The sequence below is a fragment of the Phoenix dactylifera genome, chromosome 7 (genome assembly GCF_051530095.1).
Source record: "Phoenix dactylifera cultivar Ajwa chromosome 7, Ajwa_hap1_PhDact_Kaust_v1.1, whole genome shotgun sequence".
NCBI lineage: Eukaryota > Viridiplantae > Streptophyta > Magnoliopsida > Arecales > Arecaceae > Phoenix > Phoenix dactylifera.
In genome coordinates this window covers 25,485,713-25,511,541 of record NC_143196.1, presented here as the reverse complement: position 1 = coordinate 25,511,541, position 25,829 = coordinate 25,485,713, and the positions used below count along the sequence as shown (strand labels likewise).

Here is a 25,829-nt window from a genome sequence, read left to right as displayed (position 1 = left end):
AATTAATACATAAGTAACCAACCACGCTGCAAAAGCATTCTCCCAGCACAATGATCTAGCCACCTAGCATACAAGAAATGACTCAATAGAGTATAAGAGCACTGTCTCCACCCTGGCCAGGCCTAGAAGAGTAGCACCACCAATCCGGCGAGCGACGCCACCGCCGAGGCCGGCGCAAGGCCTGGAGCGCTGGAGTGGTTGCCGTTGGTGGTAGAGGAGGGTGGGCTGGGTGTGGAGGTGGATGGAGGGGGGGGTGTGGAAGGCGAGCCGGACGATCCGACGGTGACTGCGACCTTCATTCCAAGGCCGCAGTGACCGGATATGGAGCAGATGTAGTAGCGTGTGCCCGTCGTCTTGAGTTGGATAGTTGTTGGCCCATTGGTCTCGCTGCTGATGGCGTTGCTCGATGAGCAGGAATCGTAGTCGCCCGAGTTCACCTCGGTCACGGTGTGAGCCCCGGTCGCATAGTTGAACACTGCAGTAGCCAGCAGAGTGGACTGGATGAGATTTGGTTAACATAATATATATATATATATATATATATATATATATATATATATATATATATATATATATATATATATATATATGAGCTTAAATTTGATATGCATGCTATATGTGAATGCAAAATGTTCATGATCAGCTTTATTCCAGTTCTTTTTAAAGTTGGTTATGGGGCACTACTAATGAAGAAAATACTCAGAAAAAGAGGGAAAAGTCTAGAGCATAAATCCATTATTGTGAATTGTATCAAGATGCCTCCATATGTCGTTTCATGAAACACTAACTTTGTTAGAACAAGTGTTACCTATAAGAGGAAAGCTGGAACCTAAAATACTTATGAAGCCCATACACAAGCATCTTTTGGTTTTAGTCAGATATCTGGCAAGTATTACAAAACGTAAAGTTAGAGAAAAAGGCCACAGAGACTAACAGAGGCTATCACCAACGGTGAAGGTCTTGCCGCTGGTCCAATCAGTGTAATTGATGCCCGTGTTCCAGCCCGATGAACCGCCAACGGTGTAGACGGTGGCCGAGCCCCATGCAGCACAACTCAGGAGGAGAAGAGCACCCAAGGCTATAGAAGTGTAGCCAGCCATTTTGGAGCTTGTTCAAAAAGAAGAGAGGTTGTGAGATGGCGAGAGGGAGTTGCACATTTGATATGAGAGGTTAGGAGGGTCCTTAAATAAAGTTTTGAGGGGCGGCTTGGTTGGACATTGGAGTGCGTAGGAGTAGGTCCATTTTGTCTAATATTCTTATAAGCTTTACTAGTTTTTTAAGTCTATAATCGATGGGAATACCTTTGGAAAGACTCCATGCCTACCAAAGGGGCGGCCACAACTCTTAGCTATCCGTTCTCTCCTCCAGGTTTTAGGATCCATAACTGCTATGATGGCGATACATGGCAGGGCTGGTCCAAAGACTGGAAATATTTACATGAACCTAATTAAAGTAATAGTATGAGGCTTCAACAGTCCCACCCCGGATTTTTAATATTGATGACACTAGCTAATACTGGTCATGAGTCTAAACTTACACCAGTAAGATGGTGTACCAAATGTATTCAAATGGATCCTTACATCTTGGCTGATCACAGCAAAGAACGATAATGTTATTTTTTCTGGACACCGACCAAAAATATTTATTTGCCCTTGTGAAGTAATCTTGTATGCTTCTACTAGAGTCATGTTTAAAGAGTAGTAACGACTAGGGTACGTGATTATTGAGCATGGTGTCTTTCATGGGTAGGTGGGATGTATTTGGCCGTATTGACGTATTGTAGACTAAAGATATAGAACTCGCAAGTTCCAACATGGCCATGCGGAATATGATAATGTTTAGTTAACAAAACATGTTTAGAAGCAAAATACTATGATTATGAGAAACAGTGTGCTCCCCCTTCAAAACAGCTACACTTTTACAATAAGAGGAGCAAAGATGAAGTCATAAGAGTTACGGTAGCGTAATTTATTAATGTACCCAAAGTATAACCATAGTCATTATGAGTTCTAGCTACATGCTACTTAGAATTGATCTTGGCTTTAGGCTTTGTTTAACTAGAGTTGGATTCCATACACGTCTTAGTCAATAACAAAAAAAATCATCACCTTTCTTTTGCTAGAGGAAAGTTCACCCTTTTGCCACTGGTGCTCTCCCTATGATAGAAATATCCCATCAAGGACACCATTATCTCAACATGAGAAACTAATGTATTCTATATCATTAAAGCCAATAGGAGTACGTATGTATATAATGTGTTCTAGATTGGAAATTTGCACCATTTTAAAGAGCCAGTCAAACTAAATTAAATAAATAATCATGGAACACATATATGATCAGATAGAGGTGGTAACTACATCGATATATATATAAATCATTTTTCATCCAGTAGTTAGACATCTAAATCAATAATTTGATCCGGGACATCACAATAGGATTTGATCTAATTCCAACTTCATTGATCCCAGTCCGATTGGGTTGCTTCTGGGACCAACTCCTGTACTTCTTTCAAAAGCTTCCCTTGCCTACCTCTACAGAGCCGGGTAAAGGTGTCCAACCTTGTGGTTGACCGGCTCGTCACGTCGACGGCGAGAGTCTGCGTCGCAATATCGGAAGTGGGGCCCACCGCAGGACCCGATCGGCGATGGGATTTGGTTTTGGTGGGGCCCGTCTTTCCGTGTGGAAGCTAGTTTACACCGAATATTTGGGTGTATGGGCACGGCTCGGCGGCCAAGGCGTTGCCTTCGCTCGGAATAGCGGCCACCTAACGCGCCACCCACTCTCTATCTCGCTTTATGATCAGCTTTCAAAGTAGAACAACGTGGAGAGTTTGCTATGTGAGAAAAACATAGCATAGCCTTGCCGCAAATAAGAGTGTGACACATATCATCGACTTTAATTAGTTCATGCTTTGGATGCATTGCAATGCTTTCCTCACCCAAAGGACTCATTTTGTTTGAGAAAAAAAAAATTCTCCCTAAAATATATTTTTTTTCTGAAAAGCTGATGCATCAATATATACTTTTTTAAAAAATAATTTTTATATATTTAGTTAACCATGAAAAAGTGGCAAATTATAGAATGACTTATATGTAGTTGAGTATCTATCTTTTAAAAAAAGTTTTGCCCCTAATAAAGAAAAAAATTATAACATATTTTATCTAAAAGCTTAAAGGCATATTTTCATGTCTCATATAAGTTTTTTTCCTATAAAACATGGGAATCTTGTTCCTATAAGAGTGCTACTATGACAAATTTGCGAGAGCTAGAGATCTGGAGGCAATTTCATGAACTAAGCTGGTAATTTCAAGTAGATGTACCTAAAATTGTTATTTCAATAGAGAAAATTGGATCGCTGTTATGATCGAAATAATTGTAATGTAAACTATGACTTGCATTAGCATTTGATAGCATAAGAGATAATGAGACAGAGATGATTGATTCAAGAGAAAAGAATAATTTATCGGCTTATTAGGGAAATGTTATATCAGGAGATTTGAGGATGTATACAAATGATGCTGATGTTAGAGTGACTTGCATGATCCTTTTTTTTTTGATAGAACATATAAATTAATTATTTAAAATAAGTATAAATACATTCATAAAAATCAAAAAATAAAATATTAAAAAGAAAGCTGCAAAAGATGTGTAGAAAAATTTCATAATGTAATACAGTATGGTTAGCCACATAGCTCGTCATCCAATATGCAGTACTATTAGCCTTCTGTAGATATGAAAAATCTCAATAAAGGGCAAAGTACACATCATCTGCCAGCAATCATTAAAAGTGGATGGACACCAACATCATCAGAAGGTGAATCAGAAAACCATCTATAATCACTATCAACAATCTCAATAAAAGGCAAATCACACATCATCTACCAGCAATCATATAAAAGTAGATGAACATCGACATCATCAGAAGATGGATCAAAAAACCATCTATAACCACTGTCAATGAATCTCTCTCTAGATAAATGTGAGAAACATTCAACCTCTGCATAGCCAAAATCAATCCTTCTCATGCAGCTCGTAATTCCACCAATGATATAGTAGTATCTAAAACCTTGACACATGTCAGCTACTAAAAGAGTACCATTAGCACTTCTTATTACAAATTCTGCTCCTCCAATAGCATCTCTCCTTTTCATGGTACCATCAAAATTGACCTTGATATAGTTGGGCGGCGGTGGCTCCCATGATGACTTGCATGATCTTAGGGAACTTGGTTATATGTCTTTGTCCATTCTCGACATATAAGTTTGTTTAACATGCAAGGTCTAGAAGTTTGAATGGAGTTAGGTTTAGGAACTGTCTATGTCAGGGTTGATTTGTAGAATCACATTTAACATGGTTCAAAGTACATCTCTTGATATGGGATCCAAATCCAGCCTATAGGTGCATGTTAAATCCATATTCATCTAGCCCAATTTTCACCTCTACATTTCCATGAGGTGATCTACTTGAAAAGTACACTATCATGCCTGAAAGGATTTCTAGAAGTAAGAACAATCGGTTATTTAAATGGTACTTTGACTATTTTTCTCAGAAGACAAAATAAAAAAAGATACCATGATTATTAGAGAGGCAATGCCTTTTTCCTACTGGTTTTTATTTGCCATGTCTCAAATAAACCTTGTTGGAGTTAATTTGTTTGTATATCAACTAACTAGTTGCAACGCCTTTGTTTAAAAACTTTTGATCAACCAGTGTAAGAAAAATAGGAAATATTTAGTCTATAGGATCATAATAAAGAGATTAGTCTATCAAATGACACAGCACCATTTATTTTGCAAGCAAGAGAAAAAAATTGCGTAACGTGTTTAATGAAGTGCTTTAGCTGTCTCCTTTTAAACATGAAAGCAGTGGACACCACCAACTTGCCATTAGTTTGAATTTATGCCACCAACTAACATAGGTTGTATCCAACATTGGAATCATGACAAATTGGCTTAGAATATTCAAGAAATTGTGCCATTCCACTGTTTTTAAGCCTGGCTGATACTACAAGATACAAGTGTAGATGCCATCAAGACTCAAGAACAAGCTGTGTTTTAAGCATATGGAATGAAAATTGAGAATAGTGGGAACGGAATATTCTTTTTAAGGAATGACATTTCTTGTTTTTCATGCAAAGTAAGCATGTATTCAAGAACTTTTTTTTTCTAGACCTTTCACCTAAAAAATGTATTCAGGAACATTTTTTGTTCCTACCAAAAAAAAAAAGAGAGAACACTTTTGTAAATGCATGGTTAAATGACAAAAAATATGTGAGTTCTGGCCCTTTCACCTACCAATCTCACATTAATTCTTATGTGGAAAGGTTAAAGGCTGCCTTTGGTATTGTTATCAAAATTTTTAAAAAAATAGAAATAAAAAAAATCAGATGTTTGATAATAAAAACTAAGTTTGATTTTTTTTTATTATTTTATAACAACAAGAAAGCCATTCAACCAGGTTGAGACCAAGAGGAGCTAGAAGAGAGCTCAAGCATCGTCAACGACCTCATGGTTGGGGCACTTGCCAAAGGTCTCGAGGAGGGACTGAGTCTAGACAATGTCGGAGATGATCGACAACGGCCGTGATAGACTCGAGCCATGACCATCTAGATGGCTACAAGGCTGGTAGGCGACGTTGTCGTCGTCGTCGATGGAAGCTTGTCACAATTCAAGACCTCATCCAAAAAGGCTAGTCGAAAGGTATTTTTTGTTCCTTAATCTTGTATAAGTACCCAACATCTTCTCGGTGAATAACCGATATAGAACTAAATACACGTCCGTATGGGCCCTCATAAACCTCATCAAGCTCGTAGGGGGAGACGAAGCAGGAGAGAAGGAAAGAGAGAGGAGGTAAGTCCATGAAAGGAGGCCAGCGACACTCGATTTGCTCGATTTGGCCGTCAACTAGGTGGGAGAGGGAGGCCGGTGTGCTCAATGATAGTAACGTGCTAGATGCAAACAAGGGGAGGTCAGGAGGAGATCATGGGGAGGTCATGCAGGAGAGAACGAAAGGGGGGCTGAAACCTTACTTTTAAAAAAGAAGTGAAAATAAATTTTTTTTCCAACACCGTGTCCAAGTGGATGTGAGAACTTTACTCCTTCCATTGAAGTCATAACCAGACCATTCTAAGGAAGATTCTCCAACAATGACATAAACATAGTTTTCATCACCAACCAAAGGTTAACATCAAACCGGCGAGAAGGGAAGACAATCATATACATGCTATAATAGCTGAAGTCTTAATCTCAAGCAAGAAGAGACCATCTCAAATCATGTGATCCCAAATAGTCTTGGAAATTTCACATTTGGTTCCACCAAATATAGTGGATAACTAGAGGTGCTAAGAGGTGTTTCAGGTGGTAGGATGGTGAGGAATTGAGGTTATTGGAGAGGGAGAAGGAGGCGTCAATGATCAGTTATATTCCACTATTTTTTGTTATATACTTACCAACAATATGATGGTATTGAGGCTGTCTAGTGCAGGAATGTCAATAGGTAGGATATCCACAAAATTTACCTTATCTATATCTGAACTCATTTAAAATTTTGCAACCCAAAATCGTTCCAAATCTAATTAAAAATTTATTCAAAATTTTCAAATCCGTGCCATCAAAAAATGATAAATCCATCATGTACCCGAAACGCTAAGTAAATTTTTATTCAAATCGGATTACTCAGACAGTAGGGTACCCGACCGAGAATACAAAAGCAAAAGAGAGGGGAGGGGAGGGACAGAGAGAAAGACCTTTGCATAATGACTTGAATATAACTAATATCAAGTACAAACCAATAATACATTAAACTTCCAATCTAAACTTGAACAAACAACCATAATCCAAAGTACCAACAATAAGTCCATAATCCCCACACCCCTCTATTCTATATATATATTTTTATAAAAATTTATATAAAATATATATTATATAATCGGATCCAGGTAGCAGGTATCAGAGGGTCATGAGGTGCTTTATCAATGGGAGAATAAAGAGAAGGACGTAACATATGATAAGAACTAACAATGATGCTAAGGATGATGCTAAACATAGACACTTGTTGCATCCACTATGCTGTGAAAAAACCTAGTTCTGCCATAAGTCGAGGTGTGGCTAACATGTTAGAATGCTGAAAGATCCGTGCGCTGCACATCACGCAGGAACGTTGTTCGAGAAATGATCATTCACCATGTTCAAATATCATGCTCCCTGTGTGTTGTAAATCTCCCTGACGTGCAAGACCTATGAAGCAAGATCAACATTATTTTCTGTTCTATTTTATATATTTTTATCTAGGAATGTGCATTGGGCCTGATCATCCTAAGCTACTCTAAGGACGTACAGGTTAGCTTTGGTGTAAGCTTAGGCTTTAAAAGCATGACCTGCTTGAAGTCAGCTGAGTTTGAGGCAACACTCGATAGCTCAGCTCGACTTAGCTAGCATATGACATAAGCCTCAATTTTATGTGTAGGAATTTGTTTATGTGTGCAACAAATTGTAAAAACATAATAGAAATTTTATAGTACTCATAGAAGTTACTATCTCATATCTTAGGTTTCTTTGAATGAAACCAACAAATAATAATAATAATAATAATAATAATAATAATAATAATTTTAACAATCAAATGAGTTTGCACTGTTTTGAGTAACTATTGGGCCAAAATTGGCCTATGGAAAACGACTGATAGGCCCAGCCCCAGCTTTGTTGATGAACTATGGTCAGGGCTTTAGATTGGGGTGTGCTAGTGACCCATGACTACATGTTCCCTTCTATTTTTTCTTGAGCTAGGTCAAGGGATCTCAATCTGACCTCATGTTATATTTTTCAATTATAAATGCAACTTAGGTTTAAGTGACTTAGGTCAAGTTATTTAGATTGGAAACGGGATTTGAGTCCAATTATGGCACTCCTCTACTAAGTGCTTGCTCTTAGAAGAGGTCTAGCTTAAGTCGTATTAGTTAAACCACTTCATGAGTTCGATTCATAAAATATATGTAACACTGTAAATACATGAAGACTAACTATTTGTAAGATGTTTATTTGCTTGAGCCATGTTATATTTTCTCTTGTTTTTGACGCATATGATGCTTGCGATTGGTTTTATCAACATAAAACATGTCTAATAGGGGACTATAGTCTCAACTACAAGTCTATAACTATTCCACATAAAATTTTTCTAGGAAATAAAAGTTTTTGAACAGTACTAACCTTTGATAAATTAGTTTGTTGACACCCTAAGTGAGAGGTCTCAAGTTTAAACCTGAGTTACAGAGAACAACAACAATGTTCTCAGAAAAATAGTTTCTAGTAATAGCAAGGACCTCGAATACAAATATATATACATCATACATACATACAGATATGACCAATCCCATTGGATTCATAGGGTTGGAACAACCCAACCAGGCCTAGCCGATACCAACCTGACCCCCCAACCCAAAACCTATAGGTAAAAATGGACCACCAATGTCAATTATTTTTTCTTGCTATGCTTGGGCCTCATCAACCACTTAGATCTGAAAATAAATCTAAAGTTCTAATGAGCAATAGAATTTTTGGTTAACATACACCGCAGAACTTAGCATGGATAATGTTCGTATGAGAAATTATTTGTTCATAAGCTGCATCACTCCAATACCACAAGTTGGTCAAGTTAACTTGGAAACATGCTATCCCGTTATGATGGTTAATTATAACAATTAAACCATTATAATGGTTATAATGGCCATTATTTATCTCCAAAAGCCACTTTTAATATTATTAATATTAAATAATTACTAAAACAAGAGTTGTTATAACAATATTAGAAAAAAAAGGTAATTGCAGAAAATAACGAGTTTTTTCCTTCATCTTTATTAGATAAAATAAATTATTTTGGTTTGCACATACAATTGCTTTTAGATATGTTTCCGAGGTGAAAGAATTTAAATTTAAAAATATTATTTTGTTATAAAAGTACAATCGATAAGAATGATCGATACTTATATCATAACAGTCCATTATAATAACAAAAATAACAGAAAATAAAGGTCACTATTTTTTCCCATATTATGTACCCTAATAATATAAAGAAAGTTGCAACAGAAACTCAATAATATCATTTTTTCCATTATAACAGAAACTCACCAAAATTGTTATCGGGTTATAACAGTCGTTATTTATCTTGTAATGTACTATTTTTACTTTTAGTATTAGAATGATCACTATAATGAACACATTATAAAGACAACAATAGATAGTAATGAAAAATTAAAGGTGTTACCTTTCCTATAAATCTTCTCTTGATAACATAAATATTATTTTCAAATTGATGGCAAGAAAAGATGGCTTGCAAAAAGAAACATCTATAGCTGCTATGGCCATTTATTCAGTTATTTTATATATATTGGAATGGAGGGGGTTCCAAAAGCTGTTATGACAACCGAATTTGAACTTTGATTAGAAATGAGGGCAAAGGAAAAGAAATAGTTTTACAATTTAATTTTTTTTTTCAAGGATGGACAAACCATATATATTTATGATTACATCCATAAGGATCGGAAAACAAAATATCCTGGTAGAGTTGTACTCATCGTCCATAGCGTCTCGCCAGAATGATCGGCAACAAAAAATGCAAGCTAGTTTGGGCTCTATTCGCGATAAATATGACTTGCTCTGAAATTGGTATACTTTTTGACACACTGTCAGATGTTCAGGAGCAGCAAATGTCTGTGCGTCTCTATATCTGCCCATGAATCCCACTAATTAAAATGACCGAGTCCACCTTCAAGTGGATGAAGCATCTGCAATGATTCTTACCTAGGTCATCCTTAACTCTGTTCGAAAAATAGAGATATCATGGATGTGATTCCCTCCAGAGACGTGAATCGGAGTCTCAAACGATGAAACAATTTAAAACCTAAATACGAACTTAAGAGGCAAAGGAGCACATGTTTCTAGATCTCAATAAAACTCGTTTCGAGTTCTATTTTTTTTTGGCAGCTTTGAAATCTCCGTACAGTTAAAGTTCACAACCTACCCAACTGTCCCCATCACTTTTTTATGTTTTTGTGGCTTCGCATCGTACGTTAAGCACACTAATTTATACTCGATCCGTTTAGAATCGTGTCCCAACTTCACAAAATTCCAAAGCTCTCAGGTGGCGCAGAGCCTCCTTCTCTCTTTTTGCTTACGGGACGGTAATGTTGGTCCACCCATGGGCGCTTTTAACTCCCCACTTAATCATTATATTCCAATGTCCAAGGAGGTTATCATTATATTCCAATGTCCAAAGCTTTGTTGGGGTATTCTAGAAGGAGTACTAATCTTGAGAAATATGGTTCCCATTCCAAGGCGTGAGCTTTAATAATTAGAATTGATTGATGGTCCCATTTATGGGACTCATTTATGTAATCCTGAATTTAGTAGTGGGTGATAACAATCATAATTTTTTTTTTTTTGAGAAAACAATCATCACATTCTTAAATCTATGAAAATACAATATATATACCTTGTTGGTTAGGGTGATGATGAATTGCTAATACAAGAGCAGAATTTTTGTTTTCAAAAAAAAAATTATGAAGTTGATAAAATTATCAGAAATAAGTTACAAAACGCAATGCTGAATAGATTAAAGAAAAAATAGCCACCAAAATCGCAGCACAGTTGGAACAGAGCTTTGCTTCCACCGGCATAATTCAGGTTTGAAACGCGCGGATATCAATTAAATGTTAGGGACCGGATGCTCTCCGCCCGGTCACGCTTGGTGGAAATACTATCTGATCCAGCTGGTACTGAGGTGGTGCTGGGATGACGCACTCACATGTGGGATGATACATGGGTCGGAAAGGGTATAAGCAAAAATTTCTACCAGCATTGAATATTTTCTGGTGGAGGAGGGGCCTAGTGGGGGCTGGGCTACGTGTCACACCCCCGGCCCGAGATCGCGAGCCAGGGGTCGCACCAACCGCCGCACACTCGTAGGAAACTCTCCCCACGAGCATGCAAGGCATCTAAACCAAAACACCTCAATTATGTAATTCTAAAATAATTCAACTGAAATAAATGCAATCTTATTCCATTGACTGACACAAATTATATAGTCTCACAGTTCTAAATACGCAGCGGAACAATAAAGATGGAACATTAATTTAAATAAAGCCTAATCTAGGATAACTTGTGCTTCAGTTCTTCTAGTCGCTCTCCCATTTTTAAATCCCCGATAGGTTAGTTCTCAGAATCTGTAAAACAACAAGAAATTGTATAATGAGCTAGACAGCCCAGTAAGTAATAATCACCTTAACTAGTCAATTCATATAATAACATAAAATATAAATACAAATTACGATGAATCAACATAATAACATAATTAATTCCTTTTCAAGCACAAATTCATTAAAATTCATATTTTTTCAAATATCTATATACATAATCATAAATCTGATTCGAAACAAATCATATTCATCTCATCAGCCTTTAGCTACGACCACACTTATACCCTGTGGCTAGGCCAGAAACAGAACCGCACTTATACCCTGCGGAGTGGGCCAGAATACCGCACTTATACCCTGCGGAGTGGGCCAGAATACCACACTTATACCCTGTGGTGGGGCCAGAATTGCCAATGCATAACCCCCTATTGGCAGGGTCCAGAACATAGCCAGGCTGAGAGTTCTAAATCTGATGCACATCAAAATTCTTTTGTAACATAATAAATATATCATAATCCGATCTAAATATGCATATACAATGCATGAACAGTAATATAACAATAGTCCGAAAAATATTATTCCAATTGACATATCCATTTTTCATTCAAAGCATCATCTCGTAAAATTCATAAATCACATATAAATTCATTAACAATTTATTCGATGCAAAAATAATATTATATAAATGAAGAGTCTAGCGAAGGCAGTTCATTACTTACATTGAACGCGATCCACAACAAATCCAATGAATCTCACAAATTCCTCGCAGAACCTAATATCCAAAAATCATATTTTCTTTTAAAATTAATCACAATATATATAAAACTTAAATTTTAACATTCTTCCATGGCCGACCCTGCAGAAGTGCCTAGCACCCCGAGTTCGGGTTCGGGTTTGGGTTCGGGTTCATACCCGTAGACCACCCTCTTCCCTTTATTTTACTATTATTATTATTATTATTATTTTCTTTTCTTCCCCCCTTTTTTTTTTCTTTTCTTTTCTTTCCTTCTCTTTTCTTTTTCTTTTCTTTTTCTTTTCTTTTCTTCTCTTTTCTTTTCTTTTCTTTCCTTCCCTTTTCTTTTCTTTTCTTCTTCTCCAGAAGCTTCTCCCGACTTCATCTCCTTCCCTCCCCTTTCTTTCTTCTTTCTTCTTTTTCTTTCTCCTCCTCTTCTCCTGATGTCTTCTCCTCCCCCCTTTCTTTCTTCTTCTTTCTCCTCCCGCGAAGGGAGGTCGGCGAGCTCGGAAGAAGTCAAGTTGAGGCCGGCGGCGCTCCTTCCCGCGGAGGAGGCATGCAAACGGGAGGAGAAGAAGACCCTGCGACGGTCATCCTTCTCCTTCTTCCCTCTCTTCTTCTTTCTTTCTTCTTTTTTTTTTTTATCAAATGGTACTACAAAGAGATAAAGATTAGGATTCCTTACCTTAGCCCCGGTGAAGGTCCGGCAGCTTCCTCCCTCTCCAGTGGCTCCTTCCTCTCCGGTGGCAATGGTGGAAGAAAGGGTCATCCGTGCTGTGGCTCGGCTCTCTCTTTCTCTCTCTCGGTCAGCAACCCAAGGAAGAAGAACCCCCAACCAGGAAGGGACTTGGGTTTGCAGCTCCTCTTCCAATGGCTTCAATGAGAGGAGGAGAAGCCCTAAAAACAACCAGATGCCGGCTTCTTCGGATCTCCCCTTCTTCACGCCCCCTCACGTGCGACGCACGTAAGGCCAAAACCTTGGGGCTGCCGGTCCACTGGACCGGCTCAGATCCAGGGTCTCACATCCTTTCACCCTTAAAAGAAATTTCGTCCACTAAATTTTCGTACATGTAGTTCAAGAGTAGATTATACTTCTTCCAAACTAAGTCATAACACTCTTCAAATCAAAGTCATCTTGTCTGACCAATTTTAAATAATTCTATTCACCACATTTTCTCTGCACATTCTGATTTAAACCTTAACATACCCGTGTCAAGTCTAGATTTTTTTTTCTTTTTTTTTTCTAGAATTACTTGCTTATTTGGTACATTCATTATTATGTCTTAATCCATGTGAACACTTTCAAAATTTAAAAGTTCATATTCTTCTTTTGACAATTAATCAAAAAATGTTATGTAACTATTTAATCTTTTCTAGCAGCATAATGAGTTGTCTAACAAAGAGCAGTGGGCATGGCAAAACAATAAATAAAAATAAATATTGGGACTAGATTAATACCTGTCGTCAACACATCAGAAGCCTGTGCATCTTGTTGTGTAAGTGCAAATACTCTTCCTTGAGTCTTTGGCCCCTGGCTTCCTTCCATTGTCTGAGTAGATCTATTCTCGTTTCTTTGTGGGCAGCCTGCAATTTTATGACCTATCTTACCACATCTAAAACAGGCACCGGTGTTCCAATGGCAATCCTTGTCAGCATGAGCCTTACCACATCTAGAACATTTATTGATATTCACCTGCTTAGTGTTGTCACTCGTTGATTTCTTGTTTGAACTTCGGCGTTTTCATTGCTCTGCCCCTGAAATTCATTCGATCTGTTCCTCTTCTTTTGATTTCTTTCCCTTTCCAACCGTTCATCATTAACTTCCCTTTCAATTATTAAAGCCTTATTTACCACAGCTGCATAGGTAGTCAATTCATAAGGTACCACTTGTTTTCTAATTTCAGTCTTTAGTCCCATCTCAAATTTATGCGCTCGATCTAGCTCATCCTCGACTAACTTTGGAACAAATTTAGCTAGCTCGGTAAATTTAGCTTCATATTCTGCAACAGTCATATTTCTTTGCTTTAGATGAATAAACTCCTGCTCTTTTTGCGTCCTTACACTCCGAGGAAAATACTTATCATAAAAGGCTCCTCGAAATTTTTTCCAAGTGAGTGGCTCCCTATCTTGTTCATATTTATGTTCCAACATCCGCCACCAGTTGAATGCCTCACATTGCATCATGTATGATGCAAACAAAATCTTTTCATCATCCTGGCATCTCAAGACAGCAAATGCTTTTTCCATCTCTGTAAGCCAGTTGTCTGCTTCCAACGGTTCTGTAGTCCCCTTGAAAGCTGGAGGAGCCAGCCTCTTAAATTCAGCAATATTGCTACGTTGTTCACACTGTTCCCCTCGTCCTTGCTGTGGCTGTGTCTGAGGCAACTGCGCTTGTTGTTGGAGCAACTGCTGTTGTACCTGCTGTTGCATCTGCATAAGGCCCACTATGGTCTGCATAACCTGGCCTAGGCCCGGCTCTTGTCCTGTCTGAGTATCCCTAGCAGGATTGACAACTCTCTCCTGCTGAGGGGTGTTACCAACTTGTTGGGGTGTACTGTCATTTTGCGGGTTGGGTGCCTTATTAGTAGCTCTGCGAGTAGTCTTCCTCGTCTGACGTGGAGGCATCCTGATCTATGTCTATCAGATAGTAGCATGCCAATAATAAGCTTACCAGTTCATTACAAGTACATAGAATGGTTGTTACAATCATCATAAACTAACGTCCCAATGTTCCTAGTGTCTACCCACCTACACTCATGTCATGTCAGATTTTCTTATCTCATAATTTATCCAACCTGGCTCTGATACCATAAAAGTTGTCACGCCCCCAGCCCGAGATCGCGAGCCAGGGGTCGCACCAACCGCCGCACACTCTTAGGAAACTCTCCCCACGAGCATGCAAGGCATCTAAACCAAAACACCTCAATTATGTAATTCTAAAATAATTCAACTGAAATAAATGCAATCTTATTCCATTGACTGACACAAATTATATAGTCTCACAGTTCTAAATACGCAGCGGAACAATAAAGATGGAACATTAATTTAAATAAAGCCTAATCTAGGATAACTTGTGCTTCAGTTCTTCTAGTCGCTCTCCCATTTTTAAATCTCCGATAGGTTAGTTCTCAGAATCTGTAAAACAACAAGAAATTATATAATGAGCTAGACAGCCCAGTAAGTAATAATCACCTTAACTAGTCAATTCATATAATAACATAAAATATAAATACAAATTACGATGAATCAACATAATAACATAATTAATTCCTTTTCAAGCACAAATTCATTAAAATTCATATTTTTTCAAATATCTATATACATAATCATAAATCTGATTCGAAACAAATCATATTCATCTCATCAGCCTTTAGCTACGACCACACTTATACCCTGTGGCTAGGCCAGAAACAGAACCGCACTTATACCCTGCGGAGTGGGCCAGAATACCGCACTTATACCCTACGGAGTGGGCCAGAATACCACACTTATACCCTGTGGTGGGGCCAGAATTGCCAATGCATAACCCCCTATTGGCAGGGTCCAGAACATAGCCAGGCTGAGAGTTCTAAATCTGATGCACATCAAAATTCTTTTGTAACATAATAGATATATCATAATTCGATCTAAATATGTATATACAATGCATGAACAGTAATATAACAATAGTCCGAAAAATATTATTCCAATTGACATATCCATTTTTCATTCAAAGCATCATCTCGTAAAATTCATAAATCACATATAAATTCATTAACAATTTATTCGATGCAAAAATAATATTATATAAATGAAGAGTCTAGCAAAGGCAGTTCATTACTTACATTGAACGCGATCCACAACAAATCCAATTAATCTCACAAATTCCTCGCAGAACCTAATATCCAAAAATCATATTTTCTTTTAAAATTAATCACAATATATATAAAACTTAAATTTTAACATTCTTCCATGGCCGACCCTGCAGAAGTGCCTAGCACCCCGAGTTCGGGTTCGGGTTCATACCCGTAGACCACCCTCTTCCCTTTATTTTACTATTATTATTATTATTATTATTTTCTTTTCTTCCCCCCTTTTTTTTTCTTTTCTTTTCTTTCCTTCTCTTTTCTTTTTCTTTTCTTTTTCTTTTCTTTTCTTCTCTTTTCTTTCCTTCCCTTTTCTTTTCTTTTCTTCTTCTCCAGAAGCTTCTCCCGACTTCATCTCCTTCCCTCCCCTTTCTTTCTTCTTTCTTCTTTTTCTTTCTCCTCCTCCTCTTCTCCCGACGTCTTCTCCTCCCCCCTTTCTTTCTTCTTCTTTCTCCTCCCGCGAAGGGAGGTCGGCGAGCTCGGAAGAAGTCAAGTTGAGGCCGGCGGCGCTCCTTCCCGCGGAGGAGGCATGCAAACGGGAGGAGAAGAAGACCCTACGACGGTCATCCTTCTCCTTCTTCCCTCTCTTCTTCTTTCTTTCTTCTTTTTTTTTTTTTATCAAATGGTACTACAAAGAGATAAAGATTAGGATTCCTTACCTCAGCCCCGGTGAAGGTCCGGCGGCTTCCTCCCTCTCCAGCGGCTCCTTCCTCTCCGGCGGCAATGGTGGAAGAAAGGGTCGTCCGTGCTGTGGCTCGGCTCTCTCTTTCTCTCTCTCGGTCGGCAACCCAAGGAAGAAGAACCCCCAACCAGGAAGGGACTTGGGTTTGCGGCTCCTCTTCCAATGGCTTCAACGAGAGGAGGAGAAGCCCTAAAAACAACCAGATGCCGGCTTCTTCGGATCTCCCCTTCTTCACGCCCCCTCACGTGCGACGCACGTGAGGCCAAAACCTTGGGGCTGCCGGTCCACTAGACCGGCTCAGATCCAGGGTCTCACGCTACGCGAGAGGAACACCCCCCCCCCCCCCCCCCCATGGTTTTACCACAACAAAAAAAAGAAAAAATATATGTAGGATAGAAACAGGAGAATGGCCAAAAAAAAGAAAAAATATATATAGGATAGAAACGGGAGAATGGCCAGTGAAAAATAAAAGGTATTTTTGGAATTAAAAAATAAGCTCTCTCCATCATCAAAAGAGGCATTCCTTCCTTTATTTGACCCTCATATGTTTATCTTGATCTGATGGAGTGTTGAAAGTGATCCGATGGAGTGTTGAAAGTGAGTTTGAAATAAGGGATAGGGGATATGAGAGTTTTGCTCCTTTTCACGGCAAAATGGAAAGAAGATAGGTAGAAGGAAGAAAAAAGAGATGAAAGATATTTTTTATTTTTAGAGTTGCAATTTTTTCTTAAACTTTGAGAAAATAAGTCAGGGTCTAAGTCTTTTAAGAATCCCCTTTTTCATCAAAAAAATTATTAAGAATCCTATAAGTGCATACTTTTTGCATTTTATCTTACGAGGAAGGATTGAAGTTTCATGAATCTCGTTGGAAAAAATTTGATTATTATTATTATTAATGCTAGGTCTTATTAGCGTTTATAAGTGCCGCTAATACTTTAAAAAGTGCTGCAAATAGTTTTATCAGCCTTTTTGATAGGATAGTATCAGCAATTAATTACGAGTGAAACAAATACTGATAAAAGTCCATTTATAAGTGCCTTTGAAGTCTCAATTCCCACACTTTGTCTTACATTTTTAGCAGCATTTATACATGCTATTAATAATCCATTTGCGGTACTTGTGGAAATGCAGTTAAAAGTTTGCTTAATAGTGGCATTTATAAGTGCCATAACATTTGTATTTTAGTAGCTATTAATGACACATTGATATGTTGCTAATAATCAATTTATTGGCTTCTCTAATAAGTGCCTCTATATCATTTAAACTGGAATGGCCACCTCCCATTATTATGGGCAAATGTAAATTTCCGCAAAAAAGGATTGTTAGATTTGGTAACATTATATCACTCCTTCTACCTTTATTGAAAATATATTATTAGTTGATGGACTAAAGTATAATTTTCTTAGCATTAGTCAACTGTGTGATAAAAGTTTTAAAGTAATATTTGAATTCTCTATATGCATTGTTTCTAGTCCCAATGAGGATGGCATAAAATTTGTCAAGTATAGGTCTGAAAATGTATACATGGTCAATATAGACCATTTATCCATGAAAATGCTTAGTTGCAATAAATGCCAAAATCAGTGAGACTAGTTGGTTATGACATTGTAGGCTAGACCATGATAGCATGGATCTTATTTCAAAATTAGCTAAAAAAAATCAAATTATAGATTTTTCTAAATTATATTTTGAAAAAGACAAAGTTTGTGATGCATGCCAATTAGAAAAATAGACTAGAATTTTTTTAAATCAAAGAATATGGTCTCAACTTTTAGGCCATTAAAACTTCTGCATATAGATTTATTTAGACTAACTAGAACTACAAGTCTAGGTGGCAAATATTTTAGATTTGTCATCATTGATGATTTTTCGAGATTTACATGAATTTTATTTCTGGCACATAAAGATAAAACTTTTTTTGCATTTTCAAAACTATACAAAAGAATTTCAAATGAAAAAGATTTGCAGGTTCTTAAAATCAAAAGTGATCTTAGAACTGAATTTAAAAAATTTTGTAATAAAAATAGCATTGAACATAATTTATTTGGACCTAGGACACGTCAACATAATGGAGTGGCAGAAACGAAAAATAGAACTCTTAAAGAAATGTCTAGAACCATGCTGTGTGAAAGTCATCTTTTAAGATATTTTTAGGCTGAGGCAATCAACAAAATATGTTACATTCTAAATAGAGTATCAATCAAACTATTATTAAAGAAAATATCCTATGAACTTTGAAAAAATAGAAAAACCTAACATTGGGTATTTTCATGTTTTTGGTTACAAATATTTTGTACTCAATAATGTAAAAATAATTTAGAAAAAAATTGATGCCAAATTCGATGAGCCTATTTTTTTTAGATACTCATCTTCTAGCAAGGCATATAGAGTATTCAACAAGAGAACCCTAGTAACAGAAGAGTCTATACATATTGTATTTGATAAGCCTAATGATCTTCCATCAAGAAAGAAAAAAGTTTTTAATGATGATACAGATTCATCGGCAGGAAAATGAAGGACCTCACCTTGAAGGATAAATCTACACAAGATGCAATGGACTGTGAAGAAAAAGATAATGAAGATGATCAAAAAGAAGAGGATCATCTATAACAACAATTTCAAGATAGACATGACTTACTTAGAGAATGAAGGTATGTTCATAATCACCTAAACAAACTTACAATTGGTGATCCATCTCACAGGATAAGAAATAGATTTTTTATTAGAGATATTTGTAACCACTTAGCTTTTGTATCTCATATTGAACCCAAAATTATAGAAGAAGCTGAACAAGATCATAACTGGATAATTGCCATGCAAGAAAAATTAAACTAATTTGAAATAAATAATATTTGGAAGCTTAGAAGTAGACCCAAAACTTATCTTGTAATAGAAACAAAATGGGTTTACAGAAATAAATTAAATGAAGATGAAAGTATTATTAGAAACAAAGCTAGATTAGTTAGTTGCTAAAGGATATAATCAAAAAGAAGGCATTGATTTTGATAAAACTTTTGCTTCTATTGCAAGATAAGAAGCTATCAGATTGTTACTTGCCTTTGTTTGCTATATGAATTTAAAATTGTTTCAAATAGATGTTAAAAGTTCTTTTCTAAATAGATTTATAGCAAAGAAAGTTTATGTCTAGTTTTGGAAATTATAAATTTTCAAATTATGTTTTCAAATTAAATAAAACTTTATATGCTTTAAAGTAAGTTCTTAGAGCTTGGTATGAAAGACTGAGCAAATTTTTTTTAAAAAATAATTTTTCAAAAGAAAATATAGATTAAAATATTTTCAAAAAAAAGATGATGATGTTTTAATTGTTTAAATATATGTCGATAATATTATTTTTGGTGTTACTAATCAAGCTTTATATCAAGAATTTGTTAAGCTCTTGTAGGAAGAATTTAAGATGAGCATAATGGATAAACTCATTTTTTTTTGGACTCAAAATTAAATAAACCAAAGATGAAAACTTCATCAGCCAAAGTAAATATACAAGAAAAATTTTGAAAAAAAATTGGCATAGAGAAAGCCAAGTATTTTGGTACCCTTATGAGTCCCTCTTGTAAATTAAACAAAGATGAGCATGGTAAGAGTAATGATTTAAAGCTTTATCGAGGCATAATAGGTTCTATATTATATCTTACTGCTAGTAGACCTGATATCATATTAAGTATATGTTTGTGTGCTAGATATCAATCTAATTCTAAAGAATCACACTAAATAGCTGTTAAAAGAATCTTAAGATATCTAAATGGAACAAAAAATCTAAGCTTATTCTAAACAATCTTCAATCAGCCTAATTAGGCATTCAGATGCAGATTTCACTAGTTGTAAAATTGCGAGTAGAACTTGCCAATTTTTTGGAGTCAAATTAATCTCTTGGTTTAATAAGAAATAAAATTCAGTAGCTTTGTCTATGGTTGAGGCCGAATATATAGTAGCTGAAAGTTGTTGTGCTCAAATCTTATGGATTAAGCAACTACTTAGGAATTATGGTATAAAACTTAATAATATTTCCATAAGATGTGGCAATACAAGTGTTATTAACTTAACTAAAATTCTTGTACAATAATCTAGAACTAAACACATTGAGATAAGATATCATTTCATATGATACTATGTTCAAAACAATGATGTGATGCTTAATTTTGTTTGTTCTAAAAAATAATTAGCCGATATCTTTACTAAACCCCTTAGTGAAGACAAGTTTTGTTTGATTAGGGGTGAACTTGGAGTTTGTAATCCTTTTGGTTAAAATCTTTTTAATTAAACTCTTGATTATTTTGTTATATTAATTCAATTTTATTCTTTCTAATTTTATAAAAATTAAGTATTTTTTTTCATTGTAAGCCGACTCTTGGTCTAAGGAGTTGACTCTAGATAATGAGGAGTCGACCCCATAAAGTAAGGGGGGCTTTGAGTCGACTCTAGAGTTAACTCGAAGTTCTACAGGGTATGGAGGAGTCGACTCGTAGAAATTGATGGGACTACCCCTCACTCAGGAGTTGACTCGAAAATTGGGGCAAGCCAACTCCTAATTCGGGAGACAGGTATTATACCCAAACGTTTCCAATTCTGTTTCATTTCTTCTACTCCCTCCTTCAACTTGAAACTCTTTCCTACCCTCTTCTCTTCCAAAACCGATCTATCCTCGACCTTTTCTTTCGGGTTAGATTGGTCTCTCATGGCTCCAAAGAAGTAGATTGCTCAACAAATAAAGTGGGTGAAAACACTAGTTCCATCAAAAAGATTAACCAAAGCTAGGTTAGACTATGTTCCTCTGCAAGTTGAAGAGGCAGTTCCTTCTCCTCCCCAAGCATCCCAAGTCAGGTACCCCTCTTTGCTAGGATAGTAACTATTGGACGGAAGATTGATTTTAAGTTTTCGATATGAGAGGATTTTTCAATTGGAAGAAAACTGAAGCAGATGGGTTTGGAGTTTATGTGCTCCCTAGATGTTCCTTCGTACCCCAACTTAGTAACATAATTCTATGGAAATGTGAAGTTTAGGGCAAAAAACTTAGAGTCCATAGTCAAGGGGACTCACATTTTTCTGGATGCATCAAGTTTGGGAAGGATTATGCACATGCCAACTGTTGGACCTTCAAATGACTACCTTGAAGAGTGTCAGATTGGGTTGTAGTACATTTTAGATAGAGAGGAAGTTGATGAACAAGAAGAGATCCGTGCAAGCTGATTTCTATAGAGATGAGATTTCTTCATCATATGATTAGTAGAATCTTCTTTCCTAAGATGGGAAGATTTGATTTCATTTTAGAACGGAACATTTTGGTGATGTACCATGTGCTCAGGGAGAGTCCTCTGAATTTTCCTTCACTCATGTTCTAGCAAATGCATGAGGAAGCAACCAGGTCAAAAATATCTCTACCTTACGACATGATTCTGACCTTGGTGTTTAGGAAACATGGTGTTGTGCTTGAAGGAGAAACCTTGAGAGCACTACTACACATCGACACCTACAATAACCGTTCCTTGCATCGAATGGGATATTCTAAGATTGATGGTCATTGGGTGCTAGAAGACTTGATGAGCCTAGAGGAGATGAGCTCCATCAGGCAGAGGCTGGACCCAGTGAACCTGTTGCTACTACTAATGAAGGTATTGAGCCAACTGCCCATACGGAGATGCCTTCATCTGAGCCAGAATTGCCTAGAGGCAAGGACTTCCCTGTATCCTTTGACTTCCAACCTCCACATCTAGAGAGTAGGTGAATGCCAGGATGATGGCTTCTGGAGTTACTAGTCAATAGGAGCAGCAAGCCCCTAGGTCATCACATGGCACTCTTCCTATGGATCTGAGATTAGAGCCTAATGTTTCCTCATTGACCTAAATGATAGTAACGGTGAGGCATGATGTCTCTAACATCCAATTTCTGGTGACCAGTCAATTTGGGAGGACAACATATATTGAGGGGGAGAAAAGAAACTTGCAGGCTTCTATAAAGAAAGAAATCAATGAATTTATTGCAAGTGCATAGAAGATCAGTGAGCTTATTCTAGGGATGCTTAAAAAATTTTGGGATAAATCAAGGTATTTAATAGAATCGCTTACTGCGTCTGCCTCTATTCTTATTGAGATGATCGCTTCACACAGGAGTTGAGAGCTAGTCTACCCCATTAGCCTAGTCCATCTCGTCTACCTCCACCAGGATTTAGAGCTAGAAGATCCATCATTTATTGCCCTTACCATGGTTCACCCTCATCCTCGTCCTCAAATGAATCTAAAACTTATGAACCTTCCTTATCCTCTTGTTTTGTATAGATGTAGGTTTACTTGAACTACATTTAATTCTAGTGCCTCAGCAAATACAATTTGAAATAATCATACTTTTTTTCAATCTCTTTTACTTAACAAAAAATTACAGCTTAATTTCATATCATGTGGCATATGTTTATCCGTCTATTTTGTACCATGCTTTAAGTGTTATATTTATCTTTAATGTATGGATATTTCAGTGTTATGGATGTTTAAATGTTCCTCAATACATCTCTTGTGAAATTTTTCTCTTTTTAAGCTTACCTTTTTTATCATCACAAAAAGGGGGAGAAGTACAAAGTTAAAAACCAAGAGAAGTACAAAGTTAAATACCAAGAGAAGTACAAAGTTAAATACCAAGAGAAGTACAAAGTTAAATGCCAAAAGAAGAATAAATGGAAACAACAATGAAATTAATTAAAAAGAAATAGTAATAAGAAGGAATTAACTTGTACATCGTGGAAGAACTGCTTGTGGCAGCATATAAAACTACCTTTGCGATAGTTTCTCAAAGAAATTTTGCTCCATTCCAATTCTAGTCAATCCAAAGTAAAAACTAACTAGATAAAAAATGAAAGTGAATTTCTCTATATATATTAAGTTTCAAAAGATGTCATCCTTGTTCATACTATTCTCTTTTGGAACTCAAAGCTTTTGTCATCATTAAAAAGGGGAAGATTATTAACCCAAAAAGTTTGATTTTGATGATATAAAAATATTTGAATAAAAAGTTTACTAATCAGTTGCTTGAAGTATACTTGAATGTTTGCAGAAAGCCATGAAAATTTTTTTCAATAACCTTCTACATGGAGAAATAAAATCTTTTTATCTAAATCTTTACACAAAGAGATCCAACTCCAAAAATACCTTAAAGCATCCCTTGAATGCTCATATGCAATAATAGTGAATTTCAACTTGGGCTATCTCAAGAGTTGACCCCCTGGATTACAACAAGTCGACCCTAAAAGAACAAGAGTCGACCCTAAAACAGTCTCAGAAGATAGACAAAGAGTTGTATAATTCACCGTATTGACGAGTTGACCTATAAAGATTATAAGTTGACTCCAGTCAGACAAGAGTCAATTCTAGAAGCAAGCGATTCAACCTTTGAATAACCATAGACAAAAAATAGAGAGTTATAAAATTCATTATAAGGAGGCCTGCTATGCCAAAAGCGAGAAAAACCCCATCCCTCTCTTTCCTTTTTGTTTTGTGCCCCCATGTCCCTCCCGTGTGACGGCATGGGTGTACTTGGAGCTTATCGACAGAAACGAATCAGTTTAGATAGTCCTTTGTGGCTCCGATGGAGACTAGATCAACGTGTCATTGGCTCAAAATCTTTCTGGAAAGAAGTAAGAAGCTGATTGTAATGGCCAAAAGGTCAATTTCGATAAGAGCCAGTGCTTCTTCTCGAACAGAGCTCCTCGCAGAAATTCCGGATCATTGAGGAGGAATAAAAAAAGGTAGTTTTCCTAAGCAATGAGGAACAAGTTGCCAGGCAACATCCTGATCCACCAATCCCAATTGGCATCCCAGTACAAACGGGACCAATGAAGATCATGAGCCGACTCCAATCAGACAAGAGTCGACCCCAGAAGCAAATGAGTCAACCCCTGAATGATCACAGAAAAAAAATTAGATAGTAGTAAATTCAGTATGTTGGAGAGTCGACCTATGAAGATAATGAGCAGACCCTTGTCAATGGATGAGTCGACTCTTAAACCAAAAAAGTCGACCCCACAATAGTCATAGGAGAAAGACAAAATGGAGTAAAAGCAACAGTTAGTTCAAGTCAACCCTTGAAGATCATGACTCGACCCTTGAAAATGACGAGTCGACACGCCTGCGCCTGATAACAGTAACAACTAGTTTTTCTATAAATCAAAATAACAGTTTTTGTCGCACGATGGCTCATTAGATGTTGCTCGATTTTCATAAAATCATTCTAGATTTCCCATCTGCCATATCAATAGGAATAAATTAACATGCTATCGAGATCTTTGCAAAACTTTTCTTTTTCGGATTTTCCCACCTATCAGCTCAGGTAAACCAAGATCATAGTGTAATGATCAGCATCTCAAAATTTAAAAACCTTGGGTAGACTATTTTTGGCTTTATGAATAAAAGATTATCTAAACTAGTCTCTTTTAATAACTTTTATAATTACTTTTCTTTTATTTTAGTTGAAAGAACATTTATGTCGTAATTAAGGACCTCCATGAAATTTTACTCCATGTGCAATGGTTTTACTTGGGCAACATATTGATCAAGATATCAATATATAGCATAGTAAGAGCTTCAAATATGACATTTATTGAAGCATATTTTGCCAGATAACATAAACCAATATATCATATTCTAAAACTAAAAAATAGAAAACATAAATATACCATGAGATATAGGCTAATATAATTTAAATGCATTGATTAATTTCAATCTTTTTAATTATCTAAAAGTACGTTTAATTGATAAGTATTTAAAATCAAACCTAAAAATGGAGTTAATCATTTTTTATATTATGGGCACTATATCAGTATCTTGATTAGCATATGTCTATATTAAGATAAAAGATCTTTTTGAAAGTCCTCATCATCCCATCTTAACCATGAGAAAACTAATATGTTAATTCATCTTTATCAAAGCCATCAATCAATATGGTCGAGATATCAATTTTAAAAACTTTACTATATAATGTGTTTCCCTAATACCTCTACACCTCATATTCCTAGAGAAGATGAAGCTGATCACATGTATGGTGCAACCACCAAGAAGATTGCTAGTAGGCTAAATTATGCTTATAAAAAGTTCTGGTTACTCAATTTAAGGGGGTAAGGTTTATACATAATCCTTTCAGATGCATAATATGAAATCTCATGGATGCAACAAGACCAAAGAACGAAAATAAATGAAAGGTGGGTTAGTGACTATAATGGAAGAGCAAACATTATATAACAATGGTTATTCCATGTTTTAATAGTAAGATGAGGAAGCATATTAGACCATTGGGCAATGCTAAATCTGATGTTCAAATTATTAGGAGTATTTGATAAAACTTAGTTGACAAGATTATCCGTTGAAAGAGAGAGCGATGTACTAAAGA

The 25,829-nt window shown here is 36.4% G+C and overlaps 1 protein-coding gene across 9 annotated transcripts; it reads right to left on the bottom strand.

The window, feature by feature from the left end:
* Positions 1–11,033: 11,033 nt before the first annotated feature.
* Positions 11,034–16,783, bottom strand: LOC120105583 (uncharacterized). 9 transcript variants are annotated; one of them, XR_015967416.1, is made up of 5 exons: positions 16,423–16,783; positions 15,743–15,795; positions 12,604–15,053; positions 11,905–11,957; positions 11,034–11,215 (listed from the first exon to the last, which is right to left on the bottom strand). XR_015967416.1 is itself a non-coding variant. In XM_088701366.2 (3 exons), the coding sequence occupies exon 3, from the start codon at positions 14,541–14,543 to the stop codon at positions 13,608–13,610; it is 936 nt and encodes a 311-aa protein (XP_088557492.1). In that variant the 5' UTR covers positions 14,544–15,053; positions 15,743–15,795; positions 16,423–16,783; the 3' UTR covers positions 11,034–13,607. The 9 variants fall into 9 exon arrangements, 2 of the variants coding, with proteins under 2 accessions (XP_088557492.1, XP_089780491.1); XR_016395977.1 differs by having other exon boundaries at positions 13,377–15,053; XR_015967415.1 differs by having other exon boundaries at positions 11,905–15,053.
* Between the last annotated feature and the right edge of the window lie 9,046 nt (positions 16,784–25,829).

Coding starts and splice junctions, on each gene's coding strand:
- LOC120105583 (XM_088701366.2), bottom strand. CDS start 14,543: ATGCCTCCACGTCAGACGAGGAAGACTACTCGCAGAGCTACTAATAAG.